This window comes from Oncorhynchus keta, chromosome 26, assembly GCF_023373465.1.
Source record: "Oncorhynchus keta strain PuntledgeMale-10-30-2019 chromosome 26, Oket_V2, whole genome shotgun sequence".
NCBI classification, from domain to species: domain Eukaryota; kingdom Metazoa; phylum Chordata; class Actinopteri; order Salmoniformes; family Salmonidae; genus Oncorhynchus; species Oncorhynchus keta.
Window position 1 is genome coordinate 19,879,794 of NC_068446.1, and position 24,865 is coordinate 19,904,658.

Below are 24,865 nucleotides of genomic sequence, written 5' to 3' on the forward strand. Positions count from 1 at the left end.
GTTCAATCTTGGTTTCATCATTCCAGAGAATCTTGTTTCTCATGTTCTGAGAGACTTTAGGTGCCTTTCATGTGCCTTTTACTGAGGAGTGGCTTCCGTCTGGCCACTGTACCATAAAGGCCTGATTGGTGGAGTGCTGCAGAGATGGTTGTCCTTCTGGAAGGTTCTCCCATCTCCACAGAGGAACTCTAGCACTTTGTCAGTGATCATCGGGTTCTTGGTCAACTCCCTGGCCAAGGTCCTTTCCCCTGATTTCTCAGTTTGGCTGAGCGGCCAGTTTAGTTTTTATATAGACAGGTGTGTGCCTTTCCAAATCATGTCAAATCAATAGAATTTACCACAGGTGAACACCAGTCAAGTTGTGGAAACATCTCAGGGGTGATCAATTGAAACAGGATGCACCTGAGGTCAATTTCGAGTCACATGGCAAAAGGTCTGAACACTTATGTAAATAAGGTTTTTCAGTTTCTTAATTTTTTATTAGCAAAAAATCTAAAAAACAGTTTTGGCTTTGTCATTGTGGGATATTGTGTGTAGATTGAGGGTTATAAAACAAATGAATCAATTTTAGAATAAGGCTATAACGTAACAAAATGTGGAAATTAATACTTTCCAAGTGCACTGTATGTGCTTGTGTGTGTGGCAGTGTGGGACATGGCTGAGTCTGGTTTGTATTTATATCTAAACAAAAGAGCGGGCCATGGGGGAATGCAGGGGGAAGGGTGGGAGCGGAGGGGACACCTCAAAGAAAGAAAGGAGGAAAGAGAGAAAAGACCACTCCAAAGAAAGCATCCAGCAGGATGACCCTTGACCCTGACTGGCTGTAAATCTGTCCTCTCGTTCTATAGCCCAGAACTCACTCGCCCAAGCTTTTGTTGTTTCTTGAGTAAAGAAAAATAAGATTGAGGAAAAGTGTGAGTAGTTCCCATAAAAAAACTTGACAATGCTCATTTTGTTCTCTCACATTGATGAGTAATTGGTTGGGCATACAGTTCTTTCCAGAGTAATTTGAAGTGTTAGTTAGTGTAGCATAATACATTGAATATACATTGGATGCTTAGTATGGGCTTACAAAGGATTCTGTATGAACTGAATCAGTGGTGGGGGTATTTTAATTGGGGTAGAGTCCAGTGGCGGTCGGTGCCATTTAAGATGAGGGAGCACGCAAATGTTTTTTTCATGAGCATGGCCTTATTTCTATTATAACATCTTGGATGACTGTCATTCATATTCCATTCACCCAGTTCAATGTAACAGAGATAGGTTTAGGCTACTACATGATACTGATATTTTCCCTGTACCCATCACGAGGTTGCTACAACCTAGCCTATGAATGAAAGTTTACTACGTAGGTGCACAGGTCGAGAGAAATTTGAGTAATCCAGGTGACAAACATTGACACATTCAATACCACCGTGCACACTCTTGCCTGCATCTAGCTGATCTAGGGTGTAATTATTTGTCACAACAGTTGATAATGAGAGTGTCTATTGAACAAATGTAGGTATTTTTATCCCCGTTTTTGTTCCGTGTGCTTCTGTTTAGGAAAAGAATATATGCAGAATCGTCGGAATGAATACACCCCTGATCTCACGCAAATACAGTTCACTTTCATTGCAGACACATGCATACAATACAGAATGATCGTTGTATAATTTCTTCTTGCATCTATGCACTCTCCTCATCTTTTCCCTTCACTTGTGGAATTCAGTGCACAATACATCAGTTGTCTGAGACCAGGTGAAAAAACCTTTCCAAGCCAAACCTTCATATCATAACCGCTAACCGCTACACACAGCCTTCATCATTGTCACCATATAATGTCATAGCCAACATAGCTACTAGAACTAATGCATTAATAAACCCGCTACAATCATGCAGTACAGTCACAAAGGCATTTAGCAGTTGCACCGGCGGGTCCCGTTGGCAATACATCTATAAAACCAAACGCTTACCGTGACTTGGAAGAGTTCCAGTGTTGGATAGCCAGCTAGCCAACATAGCATCCCTCTCTGTTTGAGCCAAGTGTTTGAGTAGGCTTAACAAGCTAGCTGCATTCCCTTGCTAAGTATGTGAACGTTTTTTTAAAAACAACTATGAAATACAGCTAGCTTTGTCCATCTCTCGCTTCTCCTTCATTTTTGAAGAAATTAATTTGTTCAAAACTGTTCAAAAATTGTCTCTCTTTGAGTCAACTTCTCATCACATTTTATGCACTGCAGTGCTACCTAGCTGTAGCTTATGCTTTCAGTACTAGATTAATTTTCTGATCATTTGATTGGGTGGACAACATGTCAGTTCATGCTGTAAGAGCTCTGACATGTTGAAGGACGTCCTCCGGAAGTTGTCATAGTTACTGTGTAAGTCTATGGAAGGAGGTGAGAACCACAAGCCTCCTAGGTTTTGTATTGAAGTCAATGTAACCTGAGCAGGACAGAAACTAGCTGTCCAACAGCTACACCGTGGTGCTGCCCTACAGAGTGCTGTTGAGGCTACTGTAGACCTTCTTTGCAAAACAGTGTGTTTTAATCAATTATTTGGTGACGTGAATATATGAAGTATAGTTTTATCTAAAACTATCTTACATTTTTCTCAAATTCCCTGAGGAGGATGGTCCTCCTCTTCCTCCCATGAGGAGCCCCCACTGGTAGTCTCTCTTCTAGTTGTTTGACTTCCCTGCAGGGAGGAAGATGGAGGAGTGACTAATAAATTGCTAGATGTCTGGTTGGCTTTGTTAAGTACAGTTAAAAAGCGAGGTGCTGAAAGACTAGTGTTGTCTCAGTACTCCACTAGGTATGGGTTTGTCCATGTGGCTGCTAGTTCTGTAAATAAACCTTTAACGTGGCTCCTCTTCCTGTCAATAATCTCTTTTAAAGGAAGCCTGCAGCTGAGGTTAAAGGCCCGTGTGACGACAGTCTCTCTGGATGGTACAAAGTTAAATGCCTGGTATTGTTTGTTTTTACATTGTCCCCACACAGGAACAGCACAGCTTCACTTATTTACCTGGTAAACACTAATCACACAGGATGCTTTGTAAGGTTTTTCCTCACAGCGGTTTTCCGTGAGCGGTCACTCAACACTCTGGTCATCAATGTTTCACTGGTCATGGTGAAATTGTCTATGTGTTTGGCCATTACATTCATTTTGGATGTGGTTTGGCGAACACGTGGTTTCATGGGATTTAGCAGATTGATTCCCACACCTTCTACCAGCCAGACGGACAGGGTGGGACTTCTCCCGAGAGAGTGTACTGCCGACGATGTCAAGGCATCCTGGCGAGTGGCAACATCATTCACCTTAGAGAGGAGGGAACCTTCCCTGCCACTCACAATCAAACTCCATGTCTGGAACTCCAATTATAACTTATTTAATTCTAAACTAAAGCAAAGAGGGGGACTCCCTCATATTCTCATTAGCAGTTGATTCCAGAGAGTATGACTCTTCCAGAGAGTCCGTCCCTTATTTGATGATTAATGTTGATATAAGACTGGTGTAAATGCAAATGGCCATAAATAGATCATAGGTCAGTGTGACAGTTTTCTACAGCGTGCAGTGATGTTGTATGACAGTCCTGGGGTTGACCAAGGTGCTTACGCCCAAGGAAGTGTTCACAGAACCCAGTGCCCACTGAGTGTCACTGACATCATAGCACATGTCATAGTTTGTCGCTCACAAATTGTCACTATTATGGAATCACCCAGTTCAACTATTTAGTGTCTCTAAACAGAGAGGTTCTTTGTGTGATATTTTGATTCAGTTTATGGAAATGTAACATTTAGGGTTCCTAATGTATGACTGGCTCATATTACGTACAGTAAAACAGTGAACTTTGCAGTTATTGTTCAAACAGGCGTCATTGAAATCGAGATAAATTGGCATGTAAGACATGAGTTGAGTAAAACGGTTGAGTCATTCCACCTTTGACCCATCACTCTGCATGATATGTTTAAAGATATTGTACTGCATGTCGTTATAAAGACAGTGAAGCAGATGTCTTTAGTTTCCCTCGAAAACGGCCAGAAAAGACTGAGTAGTGGTGTGTCTAATGGACTGAAGAGGATCGGTAATTCTAAGGGACATGTACTCTGCTGGAGACCAGTGTCTTCACAGTTGTTTAAGTATGCAGTAGTCTCTCCGGGCACAACGGGATTCAGATGGAATCCAAATGTACATCTGGCAGACCTCTGGGAACACTGACGGACCACTTAGCGAGTAGCTATACTAGCTACTAGTTAACGTTAGGAGCTGGATTTTCCTGTCTTTGCAATTTGTTTGTTTGCGCTCGTTAGCATTTAGCTAAAAGCATCCATGAGAATTCGCTATTACTTTTACCTTGTGTGCTATGCCGGTAATAATGTAAATCCCAGGGTGGCAGAAGAACGGTATGACGGTTTGAAAATCTGGATACCGCCCATGCCTAGTACAACCCTCTCCTTCTCTCCTCCTCTTCTCCTCCCCCCTACTGAGGGGTAGTTTCCACTGAACAAGGTGTGTGGTGAGGGTTGTTTCAAAAGTGTGGGTCAGTATTGGGTGTGTGGTAGATAGAGGGCAGGGTGTGAAGTTCTCTGAAACAGGTTGTCTCACATCGGCCAGTTTTAAGAGAACCGTTTGAGGAAGTAAATCAATCTTTGGAGGCCCAGGTCATAATAGAAAGGTCAAGTGTAAAGTTGTTGGGCATTTCTGGGGCTGATCAAAGTCAAATCGCTTATCGGCTCAAACGGATCGATATCACATTACCACAGTGGCCCCTGTCGGCATGTAGAGAGCGAGAGGGGCCGAGGAGGGCCAATGTCTGGCTGGACTGGAGGAAGCCAGGAATTAATTTCTGATGGACAGCGCTAATGTCTTTCAGACCAGGGCCTGGAGCTACAAAGCGTTCTCCGTAACACGAATGCTGTGTGGCAGGCATGCGACGAGCAAGACCATCTGTTTACCAGACACTCACGCACACACAAGCACACACACAGGCACACTGTCAGAGGTGCCAAACGGATCGATTAGCAGGCAAGGGGTGTGAGGAGCACAGTGGGGGGGTGGGTGGCAGGAAGACTCAGGGTCACAGGGAGATGGTGTCCCATTTCAGCACATGCTAAATCAGTTACCATCTCCACCACACAAAGCCCAGCCTCCTCACACAATCCACAAACCATCTCACTCAATCTAGATAATAAGTGGATGGTTTCCAATTACGGTAGTGTTCAACTGAAAGTTGATAGCGCCTCTCATATGAACCATACCAGCTCAAGGAAATGATTCCTGAAATGATTGCTATTTCTGGTCCATGTTTGTATCCTGTAAAGGATTGAGCTGACCTTTTCAGACTATTCTGGATGTCAGGCGTGTGTTAGAGAGAGCTGGTCTGGTTTGATGTGAGTGGTGCCAAAGAGTTGGGGTTGTGTGTCAGTCAGCTGTGGATGAAGCATAATGTTACTGAACATGTACGTTTGATTGTAGCGAGCACATTGTATTGCTGCTACAATGGCGAGGACTACTGCCCGAGCTCTCTATTTGCAGGGTGTGGGTGTCTGTACAGTGTATCAGTATATCAGCCTCGTCCTCTGCTCTTACCCAGAGGGATGCGCTCTAAGCCACAGAGCACACTGTGCCGACCATATTAGAACACACTAATGCCTTAACCTGATACCCTGGCATGCTACATAACAGACAGATTCTCTCTCCTCTGCCTCTATGCACATGTGGGATTCAGATTTTCCTGTTTGTCAACAAAGGCCTTCTAGAGACTGAAATTGAGCAGAAGGATTTTTGGGGTTTGGGGTTTTGAGCTGCCGTCTCTGCACGTTTCTGAATGCGTGATCATTCTGTACTGTACGAGGCCTGTTGTTATCCCTTTACAAGCCATGTGTTGGATGGATGAAACAGGACAGTACTGCTCTGTCCCTCACTGGTCCTGGTTAGCTCCCTTGTGGCCACTGCTGGTTTATGAGGACAGCAAAGTGATGGCTAGCCTAACTTTGACTGGCAAAAATGTACTGGGTTGGAAGAAATGGTCAGACACAATTGAAAACAAATCAATAGAATCCCATCCTTGAGTTAGAGAGGACTGAAACAGATTGGATTTTATTTTTCCTCCCCTGAAAATGAGTGAATATGTAAAGGATGCACCCTCGCTGATTGTTCACTCTCAAAAAAGTCTGGTAATAGACAATGCCCTTCAATAATGTAGTGTTTAACCTAAAACCACATAATCCCGTACAGTACATGATGGATTTGAGTTGAGTTTGTGTCAGTGGGGAATTAGCCCCAAACAGAGCTAAATGTTTATTATGGGTGATTATTTCTCTGCTGATGTTCTCTCTCTCTCTCTGGGTGGTTGTGGTTCCTCTGATTGAATAGGCATCTCTGCTTGTTAACTCCCTGTCTCCCCGGGACACTCAGCTTATTAACCTTATTACATACAGGAGCAAAACATCTCCTCCATCAATTCCTCCTCTATCTAATTAAAACACTCTCGCTTTTTCCTCTTCAAATTTGAGTCAGTGAAGAGGTATTAGACTACAACAAAGTGTAGGAGGAATTAGATTGTGGTACCCACAAGGACACACACACACACACACACACAGTCATCAGTATCTCTTAAGGCGGTGTTTTATTAAGTTACCATTTTGCTGTCTCACTTCTCCCCCTGGAACTGTTCTATTTACACTGGCAGGAACAGCTCTTATTCCAAGGGGACTCATTTGGTCCAAAATACCCTGATTCTATTAACCCAGAAATGAGCCAAAATAGTCTTGTCTTTAGTTTCATACATTGGTGTTACCTGGTCGTGAGTGTTGTGGTCTAGTTAACTATAATTTACTGTGATTCTCTGTGAAAGGAATTTCATTCTCCTGACTTCAGTTGTTCAGAAGCAGTAAAATACAGTGCCTTCAGAAAGCGTTCACACCCCTTGACTTTTTCTTCATTTTGTTGTGTTTACAGGCTGAATTTAGATTTTTTTTTTGGTCTCTGGCCTACACACAATACACCATAATGTCAAGGTGGAAGTATGTTTTTTGACATTTTTACAAATTAATTAAAGATGAAAAGCTGAAATGTCAATACGTTTTCAACCCCTTTGTTATGGCAAGCCTAAATAAGTTCAGGAGTAAACATTTATTTAACAAGTCGCATAATAAGGTGCATGGACTTACTCTGTGTGAATAATGGTGATTAACATGATTTTTGAATGACCACCTCATCTCTGTACCCCACGCATACAATTATCTGTAAGGTCCCTCAGTCTAGCAGTGCATATCAAACACAGATTCAACCACAAAGATCAGGAAGGTTTTCCAATGCCTCGCAAAGAAGGACATCTATTGTTAAATGGATTTTTAAAAAGCAGACATTGAATATCCCTTTGAGCATGGTGAAGTTATGAATTACACTTTGGATGGTGTATCAATACACCCAGCCACTACAAAGATACAGGCGTCCTTCCTAACACAGTTGCCGGAGAGGAAGGAAACCTCTCAGGGATTTCACCATGAGGCCAATGGTAACTTTAAATCAGTTACAGAGTTTAATGGCTGTGATAGGAGAAAACTGAGGATGGATCAACAACATTGTGGTTACTCCACAATACTAACCTAATTGACAGAGTGAAAAGGATGAAGCCTGTACAGAATAGAAAAAATATTCTAAAACATACATCCTGTTTGCAACGAGCCACTAAAGTAACACTGCAGAAAATGTGGCAGAGCAATGTCCTGAATGCAAAATGTTAGGTTTGGGGCAAATACAACACATTACTACAGTTGTACCCTCTCTGTATTTTTAAGCATAGTGGTGGCTGCATCATGTTATGGGTATGCTTGTAATCATTAAGGACTGGGGAGTTTTTCATAAGATAAAACAAGAAACAGAATGGAGCTAAGCACAGACAACATCCTAGAGGAAAACCTGGTTCAGTCTGCTTTCCACCAGACACTGGGAGATTAATTCACATTTCAGCAGGAAAATAACAAGACCAAATCTACGCTGGAGTTGCTTACCAAGAAGACAGTGAATGTTCCTGAATAGCCGAGTTACAGTTTTGACTTAAATCTACTTGAAAATCTATGGCAAGACCTGAAAATGTTTGTCTAGCAATGATTAACAACCAATTTGACAGAGCTTCAAGAATTTTGAAAAGAATAATGGGCAAATGTTACTCAATCCAGGTGTGGAAAGCTCTTAGAGACTTACCCAGAAAGACTCACAGCTGTAATCGCTGCCAAAGGTGCTTTAACAAAGTATTGACTCAGCATTGTGAACACTTACGTGAATTAAATATTTCTGTGTTTCATTTTCAGTAAATGTTTGAACATTTGTTAAAACATGTTTTCACTTCTGATGTATTGTGTGTAGATTTTGAATTCAGGCTTTACTTAATACCTTCTGAAGGCACCGCAACCATGGTGGAACCCCAAAATACTACCTTACAAGTATTGCATTGTATTTTCCTTTGGAAGGGCTATTTTCACTGCGGTTATATGAGTTACCTCATATTCCATATATAGGTTGGTAATCAGTGCTGGTTGTGCTATCTGGGCTGCGGATCAGCTCTGGGGTAAATAGATCCACGTGTCTGCTGGCTGTTTGACTGACAGCCTGTCACATCCTCTTTGCCATCGTACAGAGCGTGCTCAGATAGGATCTCTGGGAGTTAGGCTGGCCTGTCTTTGATCCACTGGGCCCGGGCTCAGCTCAGCCGGGCCAGCCTGACTATGAGTTGTAGTGTGTTCTTACTTTGGAGCTATGTATTTTCATGAGACAAGCGATACTACTGATTGTGAGGCCTTTTCTCTCACTAGAAAGAACACATGGATTAGTGTGACAAATAATCAATCATTATTTCCTCACATAAAACTATAGGCAGATTTGTGAGTGTGTACCATTTTATTTGATTCAAATAAGATAAAAGCAGGGTTTTCTAAACTCGGTCCTCGAGACCCCAAGGGGTGCACATTTAGTTTTTCATCCTAGCACTACACAGCTGATCATTTGAATCAGCTGTGTAGTGTTAGGGCAAAAACCAAACCGTGCACCCTTTGGGGTCCTGAGGTCCAAGTTTGGGAAACGCTGGATAAAAGGATATTTGACTTTATCTGATCTGAGAAGGTTTATGGGAGTTCTGTTTGCTTTTCTTCATCATTGCCCAGTGCGGATCTTCTCAGAACACATCTACATTATAATAACCTCTACCCGAACCTAACAGCCATAGAATCCCTTCATAATTGTAGTTCCTGTGAGGACCTACAGCCTGGAGAAGGGTTTCCCTGCATAGAAAAGTATCAGAGCACAACCAGAGGCAGCATGGCTAGAGGGAGAAAAGGGCCTTGAGAAGAACCAGATTTATGCACAGAACAGGTCCACAGACCAACTTACTATTGAGAGTTAGAATAGTAGAATGAATACACAAGATGCAATTAGAAAATGTGCCTGTGCACCAGCAGTTTTTCTCTTATGTCACTTACTGACATTCACTCACTCATGTCACCTAACATTGTTTAGATTGGTAAATTAGTCTAGCCACCTATCTAAACTTGTAATCATGGTCAAATGACCAACTGCGGGACCCCTTTGATTTTGTTAGTCATTCTCACTCAGATATCCTATTAAAAACTGCATTTCTCTCTTCCCCATGGCAAAATGAGTAGAATTGTATGAAATTAGTTAATACTGCAACGTATTTCCTATGCCCAGTGCTTCATTTGTAAATTGTCAGGTGCCGGAACAAAAGGTTTGTAGCCTAGGGTCCGGGAAGACCTTTTTTATGTATTTATACATCATTTCACATGACTGCAGACTTTGGCAGAATCTTTTTCAATGGCGAAAAATGTATTGAAATGACAGGCCACTTTGACACTGAAACTGAGATCATTAAAAACGTCTTGAATCCATCAATAGCCGAGGCCGAGGTGTGTGGAGACACACATATTGTACAATACGAGGAGGAAATTCTAGTCCTAAACAAGCTTTCCAGTTTAACTGAATCATCCAATGATACGCAACTCACTCATCAGCGATGGCTGATGCCCTTGTGTCAAACGCCTCTCTCTTGTTTTCCTTTGCAAAACAATGCTGTTTGCTCAATAAGCCTATTTGGAAGTTGGTAACATATTTGGTAGCCTAAAGGCAGATTAGTCTTCTCTTTTCAGCAGGAGCCATTTGCTTTCCAATCTGTGTTTTCCCACGATTGTATTTGTAATATTGCGAAAGCCCTGTTTTGGCTGCATGCTATTCACTGACAGATTTGCCACATGTTCCCAACTGTAGGCACGGCCTGTTATTGGGCTACACACAATCCACAGCTAGACACATTTAAAAAATAAAATAAAAAATAAGCTATTGATCTTCTGTGACTTAATTATAGGTTTACTCCAGGTGTAGTCTTCTGAATTATTGCATTTCTTTCTGAACAGACAGCAGTAATTCTATAACTTCTTGGCAAATGTATTTCAATTCATCAGGGCTGCTGCCAGAACCTCCAGAACCCTTCACGTGGCTATCAGTACATAAGTACAACGCTGGAGAGATGAGTTGCAGTCTAATGTCTATCAGAGCAGAGAGAGGGAGAGCGATCATAGAAAGTAAATGGCATTCTAGATACAGGCATGCTTCTCTCTCTCCCCACAGCAATGGACATGCATTTGTCTATAGGCTACAGTGTTGTGCAATCCAAAAACCTGGGCCGGACTAACTCAAATCAATTCTTATCAGGCACGTTTTCACAATGTTTTTTAGGGGGAAGGGGAATTACAGAGGAGGCAACTCGAATTAACCCTGATTGCTTTTATTGCATTTTTTACATTGCAAACAGTGAAAAAAAGAATTATGCCATGAGGGGTACCAGATCCTGGCAAATGGGTTCCTGGAAGGAAACAGTCCAAAACTGAGAGGTGCCAGATCCTGTTCCGGCAGGATCCGGCTCAAATTAAGCACTGTCTACGCCCCATGGCAAAATGTGTAGAATTGCAGGAAATGAAGTGTATAAAACTTGTTTTTCTTTGCTATCAAGAAGGGGGCTGTTCAAATGTTTTGCTCCCAAGGGCCCCCAAAAGGCTAGGACCGGCTCTGACTGCATGTGGGTATGGATGTGGGTACGCAAACCCATGAGCCACTGCGGCCCTCATGATGAGTTCAGATTTTTTGTGGCCCCCATCAGTGTCAGAGTGCAGTGTAGTGCATCGGTGCATGGCAGCGCCAGCAGCTCTAGTTTAGGGGCAGGGGTGGCATAAACATGAAGATCTCCCCTCCCGTCTCTCTGCGGCACTGCATCAGAGCTGGAGGCCCAGCCGGCAGGAAACAGATAACTTTGATCAGGGTCTGCATGTGGCCAGCCGCAGCGCAAAAATTTAGATTTTCCCCCTACATTTTTTTCATGCCTCCAATTCTTCTGAGCTTAGATCTGCTCTGTTTGAAGATTACCGTGGTCATAGTAGTTTTGGGTGGATGTGTGTGTATATATGTCTAGTGTTTGATCATTGTGTAGTATTTTGTGTTTCAAAGAGTTTTTTGCATACTGCCTAGTGTGTAGACAAATGTGCGCTTATCTAAACTTAAGAGCATCTGCACACTGTATTTGTAATCCTCTCTGTATTGATTTTGATGTTTCCTTCTCGCTGATGTGTGTCGATCCTTCTGTTGATGCTTCTCTCTAGGTGAGCGGCCATACCAGTGTCCTTACTGTGACAAAGCATTCAGCAAGAATGATGGACTGAAGATGCACATTCGCACACACACTCGGGTAAGTCTCTTTTCCACTCCCACTTCTACCACACACTCTCTCCTCTCTTTGTTCCAGGAACAGTTTGAGGTGTTGGTGTTTCTCTGCCACATGGAATTGGTTAGATTTCCCTTTACCTCCTTCTCCTCCTGTTTCAATCCTCACACCCCTACGCGTGTGTGTGTATTCACACATGTATGTCTCTGTATGTATTTGAGTGTAAAAACCAGTCATGAAAGCCAAGGAATAGTGATAGTGATAGTGATGGAAATGATTACAGTTACATATCACAATATCAGGTTTGTACAATATTATATCAATATTTGACTCCCAAGTCCCCAGTTTCTTTTTTGCTACTGCAGGTAGTTATCTAGCGCTATTCGGTTGTACCTGAACCAAAACTCTGATATTGTTCACTCTATAGCTTGTTCTCCATCTTCTTTTTAAATAGTGAGCCAACATGTTTTCAGCGCTTTTATTTAATGACTGATCAAAACTCGTTTATTCATTGCTCTCTCTTGTCTCTCTGTAGTAGACATTGTGAGCAATATGTTTGGAACATCAAATCGCAATAGAATTGCAGTATAGAATCTAGGGCTGACCCCATTTAGTTGACTGGTCGGTAGAAATGGTAAGATATATTGGTGTAACCTACAAAGCTGGTGTAGCCTATTTACAATCAACATCAGGAGTGTAATGGCAAAATCTGCGAAGGCCAGCAGCAGCTGGAGGAGGGGGGTCGGGAATATAATATATTTTCTGGTTAGGCTATCTTGATCTCTGGCTCCCTCTTGAGTCATTTGTGTGTCTTAGTTATTTAATCAAACAGCGTGCTTAAAACATCAGACAAGTTTAGTACGTATAGTTGATTTTATAAAAACACAGGGTGTGTCTATATATGGAAAAATAGATATTTAAACATTTTTGACCAATTGATTGGTTGAAAGAAAAAATGACTCGATTGACTAATATTTTTTTGAGGGGTAAGTGATAGCCCTAAACGAATCACAATACATATCGTATCGTGATAATATCGTATTGTGAGGTCCCTGGCAATTCCCAACCCTACCAAGGAATAACAGTAAGATTCTGGATCTGTTTTCGTTGAGAGCTGTTTTTGCTGCCGGATGTTTTTAACCACCAAATGAGCTAGGAAATAACTTCTTACTATGACATGACTTTTGGTGTATTCCATAAGTCACATGAAATATCCTTAAGCCTACTTTTCTGTTTTTATGTAGGAACATCTACACATGCTACTGTGTTTATATTTGCAGTTGTGTGTGTCTAAGATACACTACATGACCTAAAGTGTGTGGACACCTGCTTGTCAAACATCTCATTCCAAAATCATGGGCATTAATATGGAGTTGGTCAACCATTTGCTGCTATAACAGCCTCCACTCTTCTGGAAAGGATTTCCATGAGATGTTGGAACATTGCTGTGAGGACTTGCTTCCATTCAGCCACAAGAGCATTAGTGAGGTCAGGCATTGACCACAGATTTGGAAGCACAGAATCGTCTTGAATGTACAGTTGAAGTCGGAAGTCATTAAAACTAGTTTTTCAACCACTCCACAAATGTCTTTTTAACAAAATAATGTTTTGGTAAGCCGGTTAGAACATCTACTTTGTGCATGACACAAGTAATTTTTCCAACAATTGTTTAGACAGATTATATCACTTATAATTCACTGTATCACAATTCCACTGGGTCAGAAGTTTACATACACTAAGTTGACTGTGCCTTTTAAACAGCTTGGAAAATTCTAGAAAATGATGTCATACCTGTAGAAGCTTCTGATAGGCTAATTGACATCATTTGAGTCAATTGGAGGTGTACCTGTGGCTGTATTTCAAGACCTACCTTCAGACTCAGTGCCTCTTTGCTTGACATCATGGGAAAATCAAAAGAAATTAGCCAAGACCTCAGAATAAAAATTGTAGACCTCCACAAGTCTGGTTCATCCTTGGGAGCAATTTCCAAACGCCTGAAGGTACCACATTCATCTGTACAAACAATAGTACGCAAGTATAAACACCATGGGACCACGCAGCTGCCACACCGCTCAGGAAGGAGACACGTTCTGTCTCCTAGGGATTAACGTACTTTGGTGTGAAAAGTGCAAATGAATCCCAGAACAACAGCAAAGGATCTTGTGAAGATGCTGGAGGAAACCGGTACAAAAGCATCTATATCCACAGTAAAATGAGTCCAATATCGACATAACCTGAAAGGCCGCTCAGCAAGGAAGAAGCCACTGCTCCAAGACCACCATAAAAAGCCAGACTACGGTTTGCAACTGCACATGGGGACAAAGATCGTACGTTTTGGAGAAATGTCCTCTGGTCTGATGAAAAACTAATAAAACTGTTTGACCATAATGACCATTGTTATGTTTGGAGGAAAAGTGGGAGGCTTGCAAGCCAAAGAACACCATCCCAACTGTGAAGCACGGGGTGGCAGCATCATGTTGTGGGGGTGCTTTGCTGCAGGAGGGACTGGTGCACTTCACAAAATAGATGGCAACATGAGGTAGGAAAATTATATGGATATATTGAAGCAACATCTCAAGACATCGGTCAGGAAGTTAAAGCTTGGTTGCAAATGGTTTGTCCAAATGGACAATGACCCCAAGCATACTTCCAAAGTTGTGGCAAAATGGCTTAAGGACAACAAAGTCAAGGTATTGGAGTGGCCATCACAAAGCCCTGACCTCAATCCTATAGAAAATGTATGTGCAGAACTGAAAAGGCGTGTGCGAGCAAGGAGCCCTACAAATCTGACTCTGTTACACCAGCTCTGTCAGGTGGAATGTGACAAAATTCACCCAACTTATTGTGGAAAGCTTGTGGAAGGCTACCTGAAACGTTTGACCCTAGTTAAACAATATAAAGGCAGTACTACCAAATACTAATTGAGTGTACAGTATGTAAACTTTTGACCCACTGGGAATGTGATGAAATAAATAAAAGCTGAAATAAATCATTCTCTCTACTATTATTCTGACATTTCACATTCTTAAAATAAAGTGGTGATCCTAACTGACCTAAGACAGGGAATTTTTGCTAGGATTAAATGTCAGGAATTGTGAAAAACTGAGTTTAAATTTATTTGGCTAAGGTGTATTTAAACTTCTGTCTTCAACTGTATGCTGTAGCGTTAATATTTCCCTTCACTAGAACTAAGAGGCCTAGCCTGAACCATGAAAAACAGCCCCAGACCGTTATTCCTCCACCACCAAACTTTACTGTTGGCACTATGCATTCGGGCAGGTTGCATTGTCCTGGCATTGGCCAAACACAGATTAGTCCGTCAGGCTTCCAGATGGTGAAGCGTGATTCATCACTCCAGAGAACGCATTTTCACTGCTCCAGAGTCCAATGACGGCAAGTTTTACACCACTCCAGCCGACGCTGGACATTGATGTGTTGATCTTAGGCTTGTGTGCGGCTGCTCGGCCATGGAAACCCATTTCCTGAAGCTCCCGATGAACAGTCCTTGTGCTGACGTTGCTTCCAGACGCAGTTTGAAACTTGGTAGTGAGTGTTGCAACCGAGGACAGATTATTTTTATGCGCTACGCGCTTTAGCACTCGGGCGTTTCGTGTTCTGTAAGCTTATGTGGCTTACCACTTTCCCCCTTGAGCCGTTGTTGCTCCTAGACTGTTCCACTTCACAATAACAGCTATTACAGTTGACCGGGGCAGCTTTAGCAGGGTTGACATTTGACAAACTGACTTGTTGGAAAGGTGGCATCCTATGACGGTGCCACGTTGAAAGTCACTGAGCTCTACTGCCAATGTTTGTCTATGGAGATTGCATGGCGGTGCGCTCAATTTTATACACCTGTCAGCAACGGGTGTGGCTGAAATAGCCAATTCCACTAATTTGAAGGGATGTCCACATACTTTTGTGTATATATGGTGTACCAGTCCCAGGTGTCCATAAATGCTTATCTACCCATCTCCAGCGCTACGCTTTAGTTGATCTGCTCCATGCTCAGCCAAGCTGTAGAACCTAACACCCAGGAATAGAGGTTCACACACCTCTGCCAGGCAGCCAGGAATAGAGAGGAGTCGTCTTGCCAGTCAGTGTCTCGCTCTGAAAACATGAAAGCTGAAGGACTTTTTTTTTCCATGAGGAGATTCCAGGACACTCACGTAGGCTTCTCCCACAGTTATTTCTTTTTAAAGTCTGGGGAGGATAATGATTACTACTTAGAGCTGTATATGGTGGACTAGAATACATCCACATGTAATAGCAATCTCACAGCAGACACTGAGCACAGTCTGAGAAGTTTTGAAAGTTTGAAAGACTGTGATTGGGTTCCTGACTGTACATTGTGAGGACATGACAGGTGTCGTTAGTGTTGATAAGATGAGCATGTAAATGTACACTGACTCAGAGCTTGGACCAAGCTGCTCAGGGTGGGGAGAGGAAGAGCATGGTCACCCTGCTCTCTCATGAGGTCATTTCCTGCCCGTGCCTCTGCACGACTTCTCTACCCACTGAAGTTCTCCACCTAATCACCGCTTTCCATGAGGTGTGTGTGTGTGTGTGTGTGTGTGTGTGTGTGTGTGTGTGTGTGTGTGTGTGTGTGTGTGTGTGTGTGTGTGTGTGTGTGTGTGTGTGTGTGTGTGTGTGTGTGTGTGTGGCCATGGTACTGTATATTTGTGTACAAGTATTTATTTATGACTTTTTACATGATCGTTAATTCATACGAGTATGCCCTGTCGGTTTTGTTGACACGTTTCAAGAACATTTCCTGTTTGCTCAAGCACACATCAGTACGTTGCACTCTATGAACCTGGACTGCAGGTACAGTATAAAGCTTCTGACCTAAAATAGTACAGTGGAAACAGGCAGCTGGCGGCACAGGGACACTCCTATCAGCTCCTATTCTCTAGCGAGGACTTGATGAAACATTCATGTTTGAATTGAGACATGGCTTTGTGTGTCCCCGGCTCTGTCTTTGCTCAGAGCACCGTGACTGCAGTAGTGAAATATGGGCTGAGCTGACACACAGCAGAGAGCTGGACGATGAAGTCACCCCTCAGCAGAACAAATGCCATTTGGCTGAAGGAGCTTCAGCTCAGTGTTAATGTATAGTTTAGAGATGGATCTGTTTAGAGTTGTGTGTTTATCCCACATTGCAAACCATCGGCAACTACAATAGAACACATGTGATTCGTATAAAGCGTCTGACATGTTGCCTGGTCAGAGATTTTTTATTAATCTCTTTAAGTTTCTCTGATGGTGACAAGAGTGATCTGACTGTAAACACACTGATTAAAATTCCACTGGTTCCCTCTGTGGGGGGGTGCCTGTTTGATTTTGTTTGACTTTGGCCCAGAGTTCTGAAGTTCCATCAGAATCTTCCAAGCTCCTCTGTTTTCAGTTTGGAAACCTCTGAACGGGTTTTACTGTAACACTTTTTCATTGGTCAGTTATAGCTGGTCCCTATTGGTCCAATATAGCAGTCTCTGATTGGTTCATCACAGCATTAAGTGAACGGACCAGTTTAGATGGGTATTAGCAATACGGCAGTTGCTCCACCTTGCCCTCTAGTAGGCTAGGCGGAAGCATCACCATATTGCTAATTACCTCCAATTCTTTCAAAGCCATAAGAAGTGCCTAGGGGTATATGGGTTTGATTTTGTATTGGATTACAGAGGATGTTGGTTTAGAGATGGCCATTGACCACGTTTGATATGAAATGTGATCCTACTGGATCTCTTAGAGTACATAAACAGAGCTTTATCCCTCCATTCATAACCCCGCTGGACAGATTCAGAGATGAGCCAATCAGAGGGTCATGTTGAATGTCACAAGGGTGAACATCTGCCGAAGAGCAGATACAGATGTTTACTGGGGTCACAGTGATGCATTCTGGGTCCTCTACATCACCCCTATACATCTGTGTGTTTTCTTGACCTCTGAATTTGAACCATTTTTGGTTTTCTGTATGTCATTCAGGGGGAAGTTTTCCCCTGAGTGTGAAAGTGATGCTTTATTAAAAAAGTGATACCAATTAAACTAGCAGGTTTATCTGGCGGTTTACAATACACAAACCGTCACTTATGTTCTGGTTTGGTCTCCACACCCAAGTTACTCACACACGCACACACACTGTTAGGCGTCTCTCGTTTTCTTTCTCACTCACACTCACACTCACACACACACTCATACACACTCACTCATATACACACACTCACAGACGTATGCATTGAACCTGATCTTTACCTCCGGTTGTATCCTGTGTCATTGGCCACTCCTTGTCCCGCCCACATGATAGCTCTTTTCCCAGGACCCTTACTTCCTGTATTCACCCGGCTCCCATGACAACTGTGCACTAAATGGGTAGAGACTTTGCTATCAGTGAGTCTTGTCAAAAAGAGCCACAGAGTGACTGTCCACCCAGAAAATCACGCACACACACACACAAAACACACACCCCCACAGAGCGATAGGAGCTTTTGAGTGACACCCAGACAGGCCTCTGAAAGGCACAGAGGATATGTTCTTTGGTAAACTGATGAGGTGTGGAGAACAGGGTGATATTCTACAGCCCCAGTGAGCCGGCGCACTGGTACATGTTCAAAGGGCTTTTCTGTGCCGTGTTTTCTTACGCTTTAGAGGGATCCATGTGTTCCTTATGGCCCCATACGCTTGCCATTTCCTCCCTACTGCAGGGGCTGTACAATCTCTCATTTCATATCTTCATAAACTCACTAGGGGGGCGGTGGGGTTTGAAGTGAGAGGATATGAGGGTGTGTGTGTGTGATTGTGGGTGTCCATTATTGTGTGAGAGTCCATGTCTCTGTTTGAGTACAGTATTTGTGTATAGTATACGGGTTGGCTGTGTGTTGAGAGGTGATCTGTCTGTAAAGTGTGCGTTTGTCTGTGTGTCCCTGCAGGAGAAGCCATATAAATGCAGTGAATGTAACAAGGCCTTCAGTCAGAAGAGAGGTCTGGACGAACACATGAGGACCCACACCGGAGAGAAACCCTTTCAGTGTGATGTAAGTTCTGGGCCTTTGAAGTTGCTCCGCCGTTTCCTGATTGCTAAGTGAAAGACGCATAACCAAAACTTAAGAACGGGAAGCATAGAAATAGCGCACATAGAACATATCTACCACTTCTTAGACTTGCTTTCAAGTAGAATTATAGATCTATAAATCACATTTCAATGTGAATTTGGTCAGGTGGCACCAAAAGTGACATATTTCCACTTTAACCATAACTCCAAATGGTGTGGGGATACAGTACCAGTCAATTTTATTTTTAATTTTATTTAAATGTTTTACTATTTTCTACATTGTAGGATAATAGTGGAGACATCAAAACTGTGAAATAACACATATGGAATCATGTATTAGCCAAAAGTGTTAAACAAATCAAAATATATTGAGAGATATAATGAGATTCTTCAAAGTAGCCACTCTTTGCCTCGATGACAGCTTTGCACACTCTTGGCATTCTCTCAACCAGCTTCACCTGGAATGCTTTTCCAACAGTCTTGAAGGAGTTCCCACATATGCTGAGCACTTGTTGGCTGCTTTTCCTTCACTCTGCAGTCCAACTCATCCCAAACCATCTCAATTTGGTTGAGATCGGGTGATTGTGGAGACCAGGTCATCTGATGCAGCACTCCATCACTCTCCTTGGTCAAATAGCCCTTCCACAACCTGGAGGTGTGTTGGGTCATTGTCCTGTTGAAAAACAAATGATAGTCCCAAATGATAGTCCCAAGTGCAAACCAGATGGGATGGTGTATCGCTGTAGAATGCTGTGTTAGCCATGCTGGTTGTGTGCCTTCTAAATAAATCACAGACAGTGTCACAAGTAAAGCACCCCCACACCATCACACCTCATCCTCTATGCTTTACGGGGGGAACCACACATGCGGAAATCTGTTCACCTACTCTGTGTCTCACAAAGACACAGCGGTTGCAACCAAAAATCTCAAATTTGGACTCATCAGACCAAAGGACAGATTTCCACCGGTCTAAAGTACATAGCTTTTTTTTCTTGGCCCAAGCAAGTCTCTTATTCTTATTGGTGTCCTTTAGTAGTGGTTTCTTTGCGGCAATTCGACCATGAAGGCCTGATTCACGCTGTCTCCTCTGTACAGTTGGTGTTGAGATGTCGGTTACTTGAACTATGTGAATCATTTATTTGGGCTGCAATCTGAGGTGCTGTTAACTCTAATGAACTTATCGTATGCACTTGAAGAAACATTCAAAGTTCTTGAAATGTTCCGTATTGACTGACTTTCATGTACTCAAGTAATGATGGATTGTTGTTTCTCTTTGCTTATTTCAGCTGTTCTTGCCATAATATGGACTTGGTCTTTTACCAAATAGGGCTATCTTCTGTATACCACCCCTACCTTGTCACAACACAACTGATTGGCTCAAATGCATTAAGAAGGAAAGACATTCCACAAATTAACTTTTAACAAGGCACACCTGTTAAGTTAAATGCATTCCAGGTGACTATCTCGTGAAGCTGGTTGAGAGAATGCCAAGAGTGTTCAAAGCTGTCAAGGCAAAGGGTGGCATTTTTGAACAATCTCAAATCTCAAATATATTTTGATTTGTTTAACACTTTTTTGGTTACTACATGATTCTATATGTGTTATTTCATTGTTTTGATGTCTTCACTATAATTCTACAATGTCGAAAATGGTACAAATAAAGAAAAACCCTGGAATGAGTGGGTGTATCCAAACTTTTGACTGGCACTGATTGTATGTGTACATATGTGTGTGTCCGTGCTTTTGTGTCCACACTTATGTATGTGTGCTTGTGTGTGCATGTACTCAGCTCAGCCAGACTGTGGCACGGGGCCAGATGTGGGCTAAAACTCAATATGAGGAAGATAAAGATCTCTCTCCTCTGGAGAGGTCGAGTCGACTGATCTCACGTAAACACATTGAGAAGATCAGAGGGAGAAATTACCCTCTGTTTATAATACCGCAGGAGTAATAATGATTCTCAGAGAGAAACACGCGACCACGGGTCCTGCTGATGCTCTGGAAGGATCTTTTAAGACCTGTTAAAGTCTCTGGATCCCCCTCACTTTCCTCTTAACATGTCTGGAAATTGAAAACATCTTTCCTTCCACTGTTTTTATTCTGTTTTATGGAAGACCCACAACGGTGTCTTTTTAAATTACTATAGTTTTACATCTCAAAGCCAATCAAATTGGCTGTTTCCTTAACCCTCAGAACCCTCTGACATGATGGGTCTTTTAAGCCCAGACTGGCTGGGTTAGCACTAGGGGGTTCGGGAAACGAAGGACAGTACTGTTATCAGTTAAGGCCATCTCTTTATTTTTAATAATTTCAAGGATGTGTTCGAGTTTAATTTATGTAATGCATTATTCATTCACTATTAAAGACTTTGAGTGTAATTCCTTTGGTATTTTGTATCTCCAGCCGTTTGTGTGTTATGACGCGCATCCTAAATGGTGATTAAACCTGGTTGGTGATGTGATCACAGAAACACACACACTGTCAGAGGAACTTTAGGGGACTTCTCTACTGCTTGCATTTTGAATGGATGATATTTAAGTGTGAAGAAGACATGCTGGGAAGCCTGAGTCCGGGTGTTGAACTGCTGCACCCATGCCAATGCAGGATTAAGATGACTGGTAGTGTGAAATTGAGTCGTTTTTTTGGGGTGTGAAAGTGATCATTTGTGATGGATCTTTATGTTTAATTTAATCCCTCTTTATGTCGGGGAAAATAGGATTTCTATCTAAGCCTTCTCTCGTGTGATTTCCAGTACCAATTAAATGTGGTTCAGTCAGCTGGCTGTACCCATAATAGGGATTGTAAAGCTTAATATTGCTCTGCAGCATACTTGTTTAGTTTAGGACTGAATTAATTCAGTAAGATCCATCAGAGAGCTACTATAACAGAGATGTGTATGTTTTGTAGTTAAGGTCTAATCCGTTCTAATCTCTAACAGAGCTAACTAACACACTTCTCTCTCCTCTGCTCTCTGTAGGTGTGTGATCTGTCGTTCAGTCTGAAGAAGATGCTGAGCAGGCACAAGCTGACCCACAACCCCAACAGGCCCATGGCAGAGTGCTCGCTGTGCCATAAGAAGTTCACCAGGAATGACTACCTCAAAGTGCACATGGAGAATGTTCACGGGGAGACAGAGGGCTAGGACCCATCTACTGTATATGATACTACTGAAGATAAACTACAGTGAACTCCAAAGGTATTGGCACAGTGACACATTTTGCGGTTGTTTTGGTTCTGTACTCCAGCTCTTTGGATATTAAATGATACAATGACCATGAGGTTAAAGTGCAAAGACTGTCAGCTTTTCTTTGAAGGTATTTTCATCCATATCAAACTTACAGCACTTTTTGTATAGTGCCCCCATTTTAGGGGACCAAAAGTATTGGGACAAATCCACTTACAGTATGTGTATTAAAGTAGTAAACAGTTAAGTATTGTGTGCCATATTCATAGAGCATAATGACTACATGAAGTTTGTGACTACAAATTTGTCAGCTGTATTTTCTGTTTGTTTTGGTTGTGTTTTAGATTATTTTGTGCCCTATAGAAATGAATGGTAAATAATGCATAAGAAACATATTCTATTTTTATTTACAATAAAAGTGACTACAAAATGACACTATTTACCATTCATTTCTATTTGGCACAAAATGATCTGAAACACAACCAGAATAAACAGCAAATGCATCCAACAGGTTTGTAGCTTCACAGTCTTGATGTAGTTGTTGTGTGCTATGAATATGGGACCAAATACTTAACTTGTGGCTACTCTAAAACACATGCAAGTGAATTTGTCCCATTAATTGTCCCATTAATTAATTTGTCCCATTAATATTATTTCAAATCCAAAGTGCTGGAGTACAGAGCCAAAGCAACAACACATTTATCTGTCCCAACACTTTTGGAGTTCACTGTATATTTACAGTGTTAAACGTACAGGATGGCCTGCTATGCATTTCAGATGTAGCAATAAGCAGTCTTTTCTTTTTACGATTAAATATATACAAATGAAAATATGGAAAAGATTAGAATTCAATATCGGAACATATCCTGCACATAGGAATTGTGGAGTATGGAGTACATATTCAATTCACAGGGGGTTTGGATGAGGCGCAAGACCCACACTGTTCTGATCTGCTTCCAAACCGCTCTTCTCTTCCTGTTTATACTTTACATTCAATTGAGTTTTAATAGGAAAGTTTGGGAGTGGCATGTCCAGACAATTCAGCGCGATACAATAACTAGCCTCGCTCCAAAAGTCTCTTTCCTGCTTATCGGCTTCTAGGTTCCCATCTTATGCCAACCGTACCGTGCCTTACTCTGTTACAACTATATGACCAGGTAACACACTTCCCAAAGAGTTTGAAAGACAGAGATGTTTACCAAACACAGCCAGCCTATTCCCTTCCTCCAGCCCACGGATTGTCTGGAAATGCAATAAATCCCTTATTACTGTTGTCAAAGTTACTGTTACTGTTTGTCAAAAGAAGAGCAACAAATTGTTCATAATACTGTATTTCATGTCTGCTAAGACTGTTTTATATGATTATTTCATATATTGAGGGACCAAGTAGTTTCTCTCTGTTTATACTCCTGTTTTTTCAATCCTGTATGTTAAATGGATAATGTATTTAATGGATGGTGCAATTGTGTATGTTTATCTGTCCTTTTTATGTGGTCAGACCATAGCCTTCCTGTGTTCCACAGACTGTTACACATTTAGTATCTTTTACTATTCATCTCAAACTGTGAATATTTCACATCACACTTTCCCGTTTTGAAATGTACTTCATAAAAACCTCATTACGTACCAAACAGCCATTTACTCTGTTAATTCTAAGTATGTGTCGATTAACTGTTGACGTTGGGGTATTTCGGAAAACACTTGAGTTGATTAAATTTGCTCGCTTTGTTGTTGTTAATTTAACCCTTATTCTTGGTTTGGCTGGCGGTCTGCCGGGAGCCTAATTGAAGTGTTTTTTCCCCCCAGTGGCCACAGTCACCACTGATCACCGCTGCCTGATCTCTACAGTTCCCACTTTGCCTGATCTAAAGCAACCCACTAAAGAGGCTATCCGATGGTTTGCTCTACTCTCTTCTCTCCTCTCGCTATAAAGGGACTCATTTCTCACACTCACCCACTGCTGAAGCTCCTGATAGGCTCAAAGGCGTCTGTTTTGAAGAGTTTACCGAGTCTGTGAGAATTTCCTGAATGGCAGCTGGATGCTGGATCAGACTCCCAGAGCTGGGAGTCTCTAAGCTTGTCATCAAATAGTCTGTTAAGAGTGGGTATAAATCCTGTCGTGTTTGACAGTCAGTCTCCGCAAACACATACTCTGGTTTATAAAACCAATGCATTCGGCATGTTTATTTTCTGTGTTTGGGTGATTGTTTGTGTTGTTGTTTTTGTGCAGAATCCATCAATAAATCAGATGTATTAAACTGGTAACACCTATCCCCCCCAGAGACTGATTAGGCATATGCTACTCTTGTGTGCTAAACACATGGGAGATGGTGGATATGGGAAGCGGCATGTACATGCGCCTCTCCATTCAAAGCCCCAGTGTTCCTGAGGACTGGGCGGCTGGCTGTTCTGCACGATTCTCAGATCAGATGTGGCCATGTTAACCTCCACTCCCTCTGAGGCTGGGTTCACCACATGGCTGTCCGGGCCGGGCGTGGTTCAGCCAGCACACAGGTCCCTGCACACACTCTGCCCACTGGGCCAGCTGTGCTCGCTGTCTGTGCCCACTGTCTGCTCTTAGTGGGCAGGCCTCAGGGCCATTTTTTTTTCATATTGTAAACAAAGTATGGGGGCTTTTCTCAACCGTGGAATAACCCTTTCCACACCTCAACGCAAAGTTTAGAGGGTTGATGGCTTTTCCCTTACCAGTGTGTGTTTTCATGGGACAGCCCCTGTCTCTACATACAGAGCTGTAGTATCATGCACACTGGGGCTTCCAGCAAGTCAATGTGTTTCTAATGACATGTTTTTACTGGAAGCCCCAGTTCCCTGTTCTGCCTCCCCATCTGTGAGTGTGACCAGACTGGGCCCAGACCAGACCAGCGTCCGCCCACAGCTCCCCACGCCAGCTACACCCACTGCCATGGAA

At 42.4% G+C, this 24,865-nt stretch overlaps 1 protein-coding gene across 1 annotated transcript in view; it reads left to right on the forward strand.

Moving 5' to 3' along the window:
* Positions 1-23,674, forward strand: part of LOC118359060 (PR domain zinc finger protein 5-like) — a 67,916-nt gene extending 44,242 nt beyond the window's left edge. Inside the window, exons 14-16 of the mRNA XM_035737268.2 lie at positions 11,646-11,731; positions 18,631-18,735; positions 21,730-23,674. Coding sequence (XP_035593161.1) covers positions 11,646-11,731; positions 18,631-18,735; positions 21,730-21,894 — 356 coding nt within the window. The 3' untranslated portion in view covers positions 21,895-23,674. The remainder of the gene's footprint in view (positions 1-11,645; positions 11,732-18,630; positions 18,736-21,729) is intronic.
* The last annotated feature ends 1,191 nt before the right edge of the window (positions 23,675-24,865 follow it).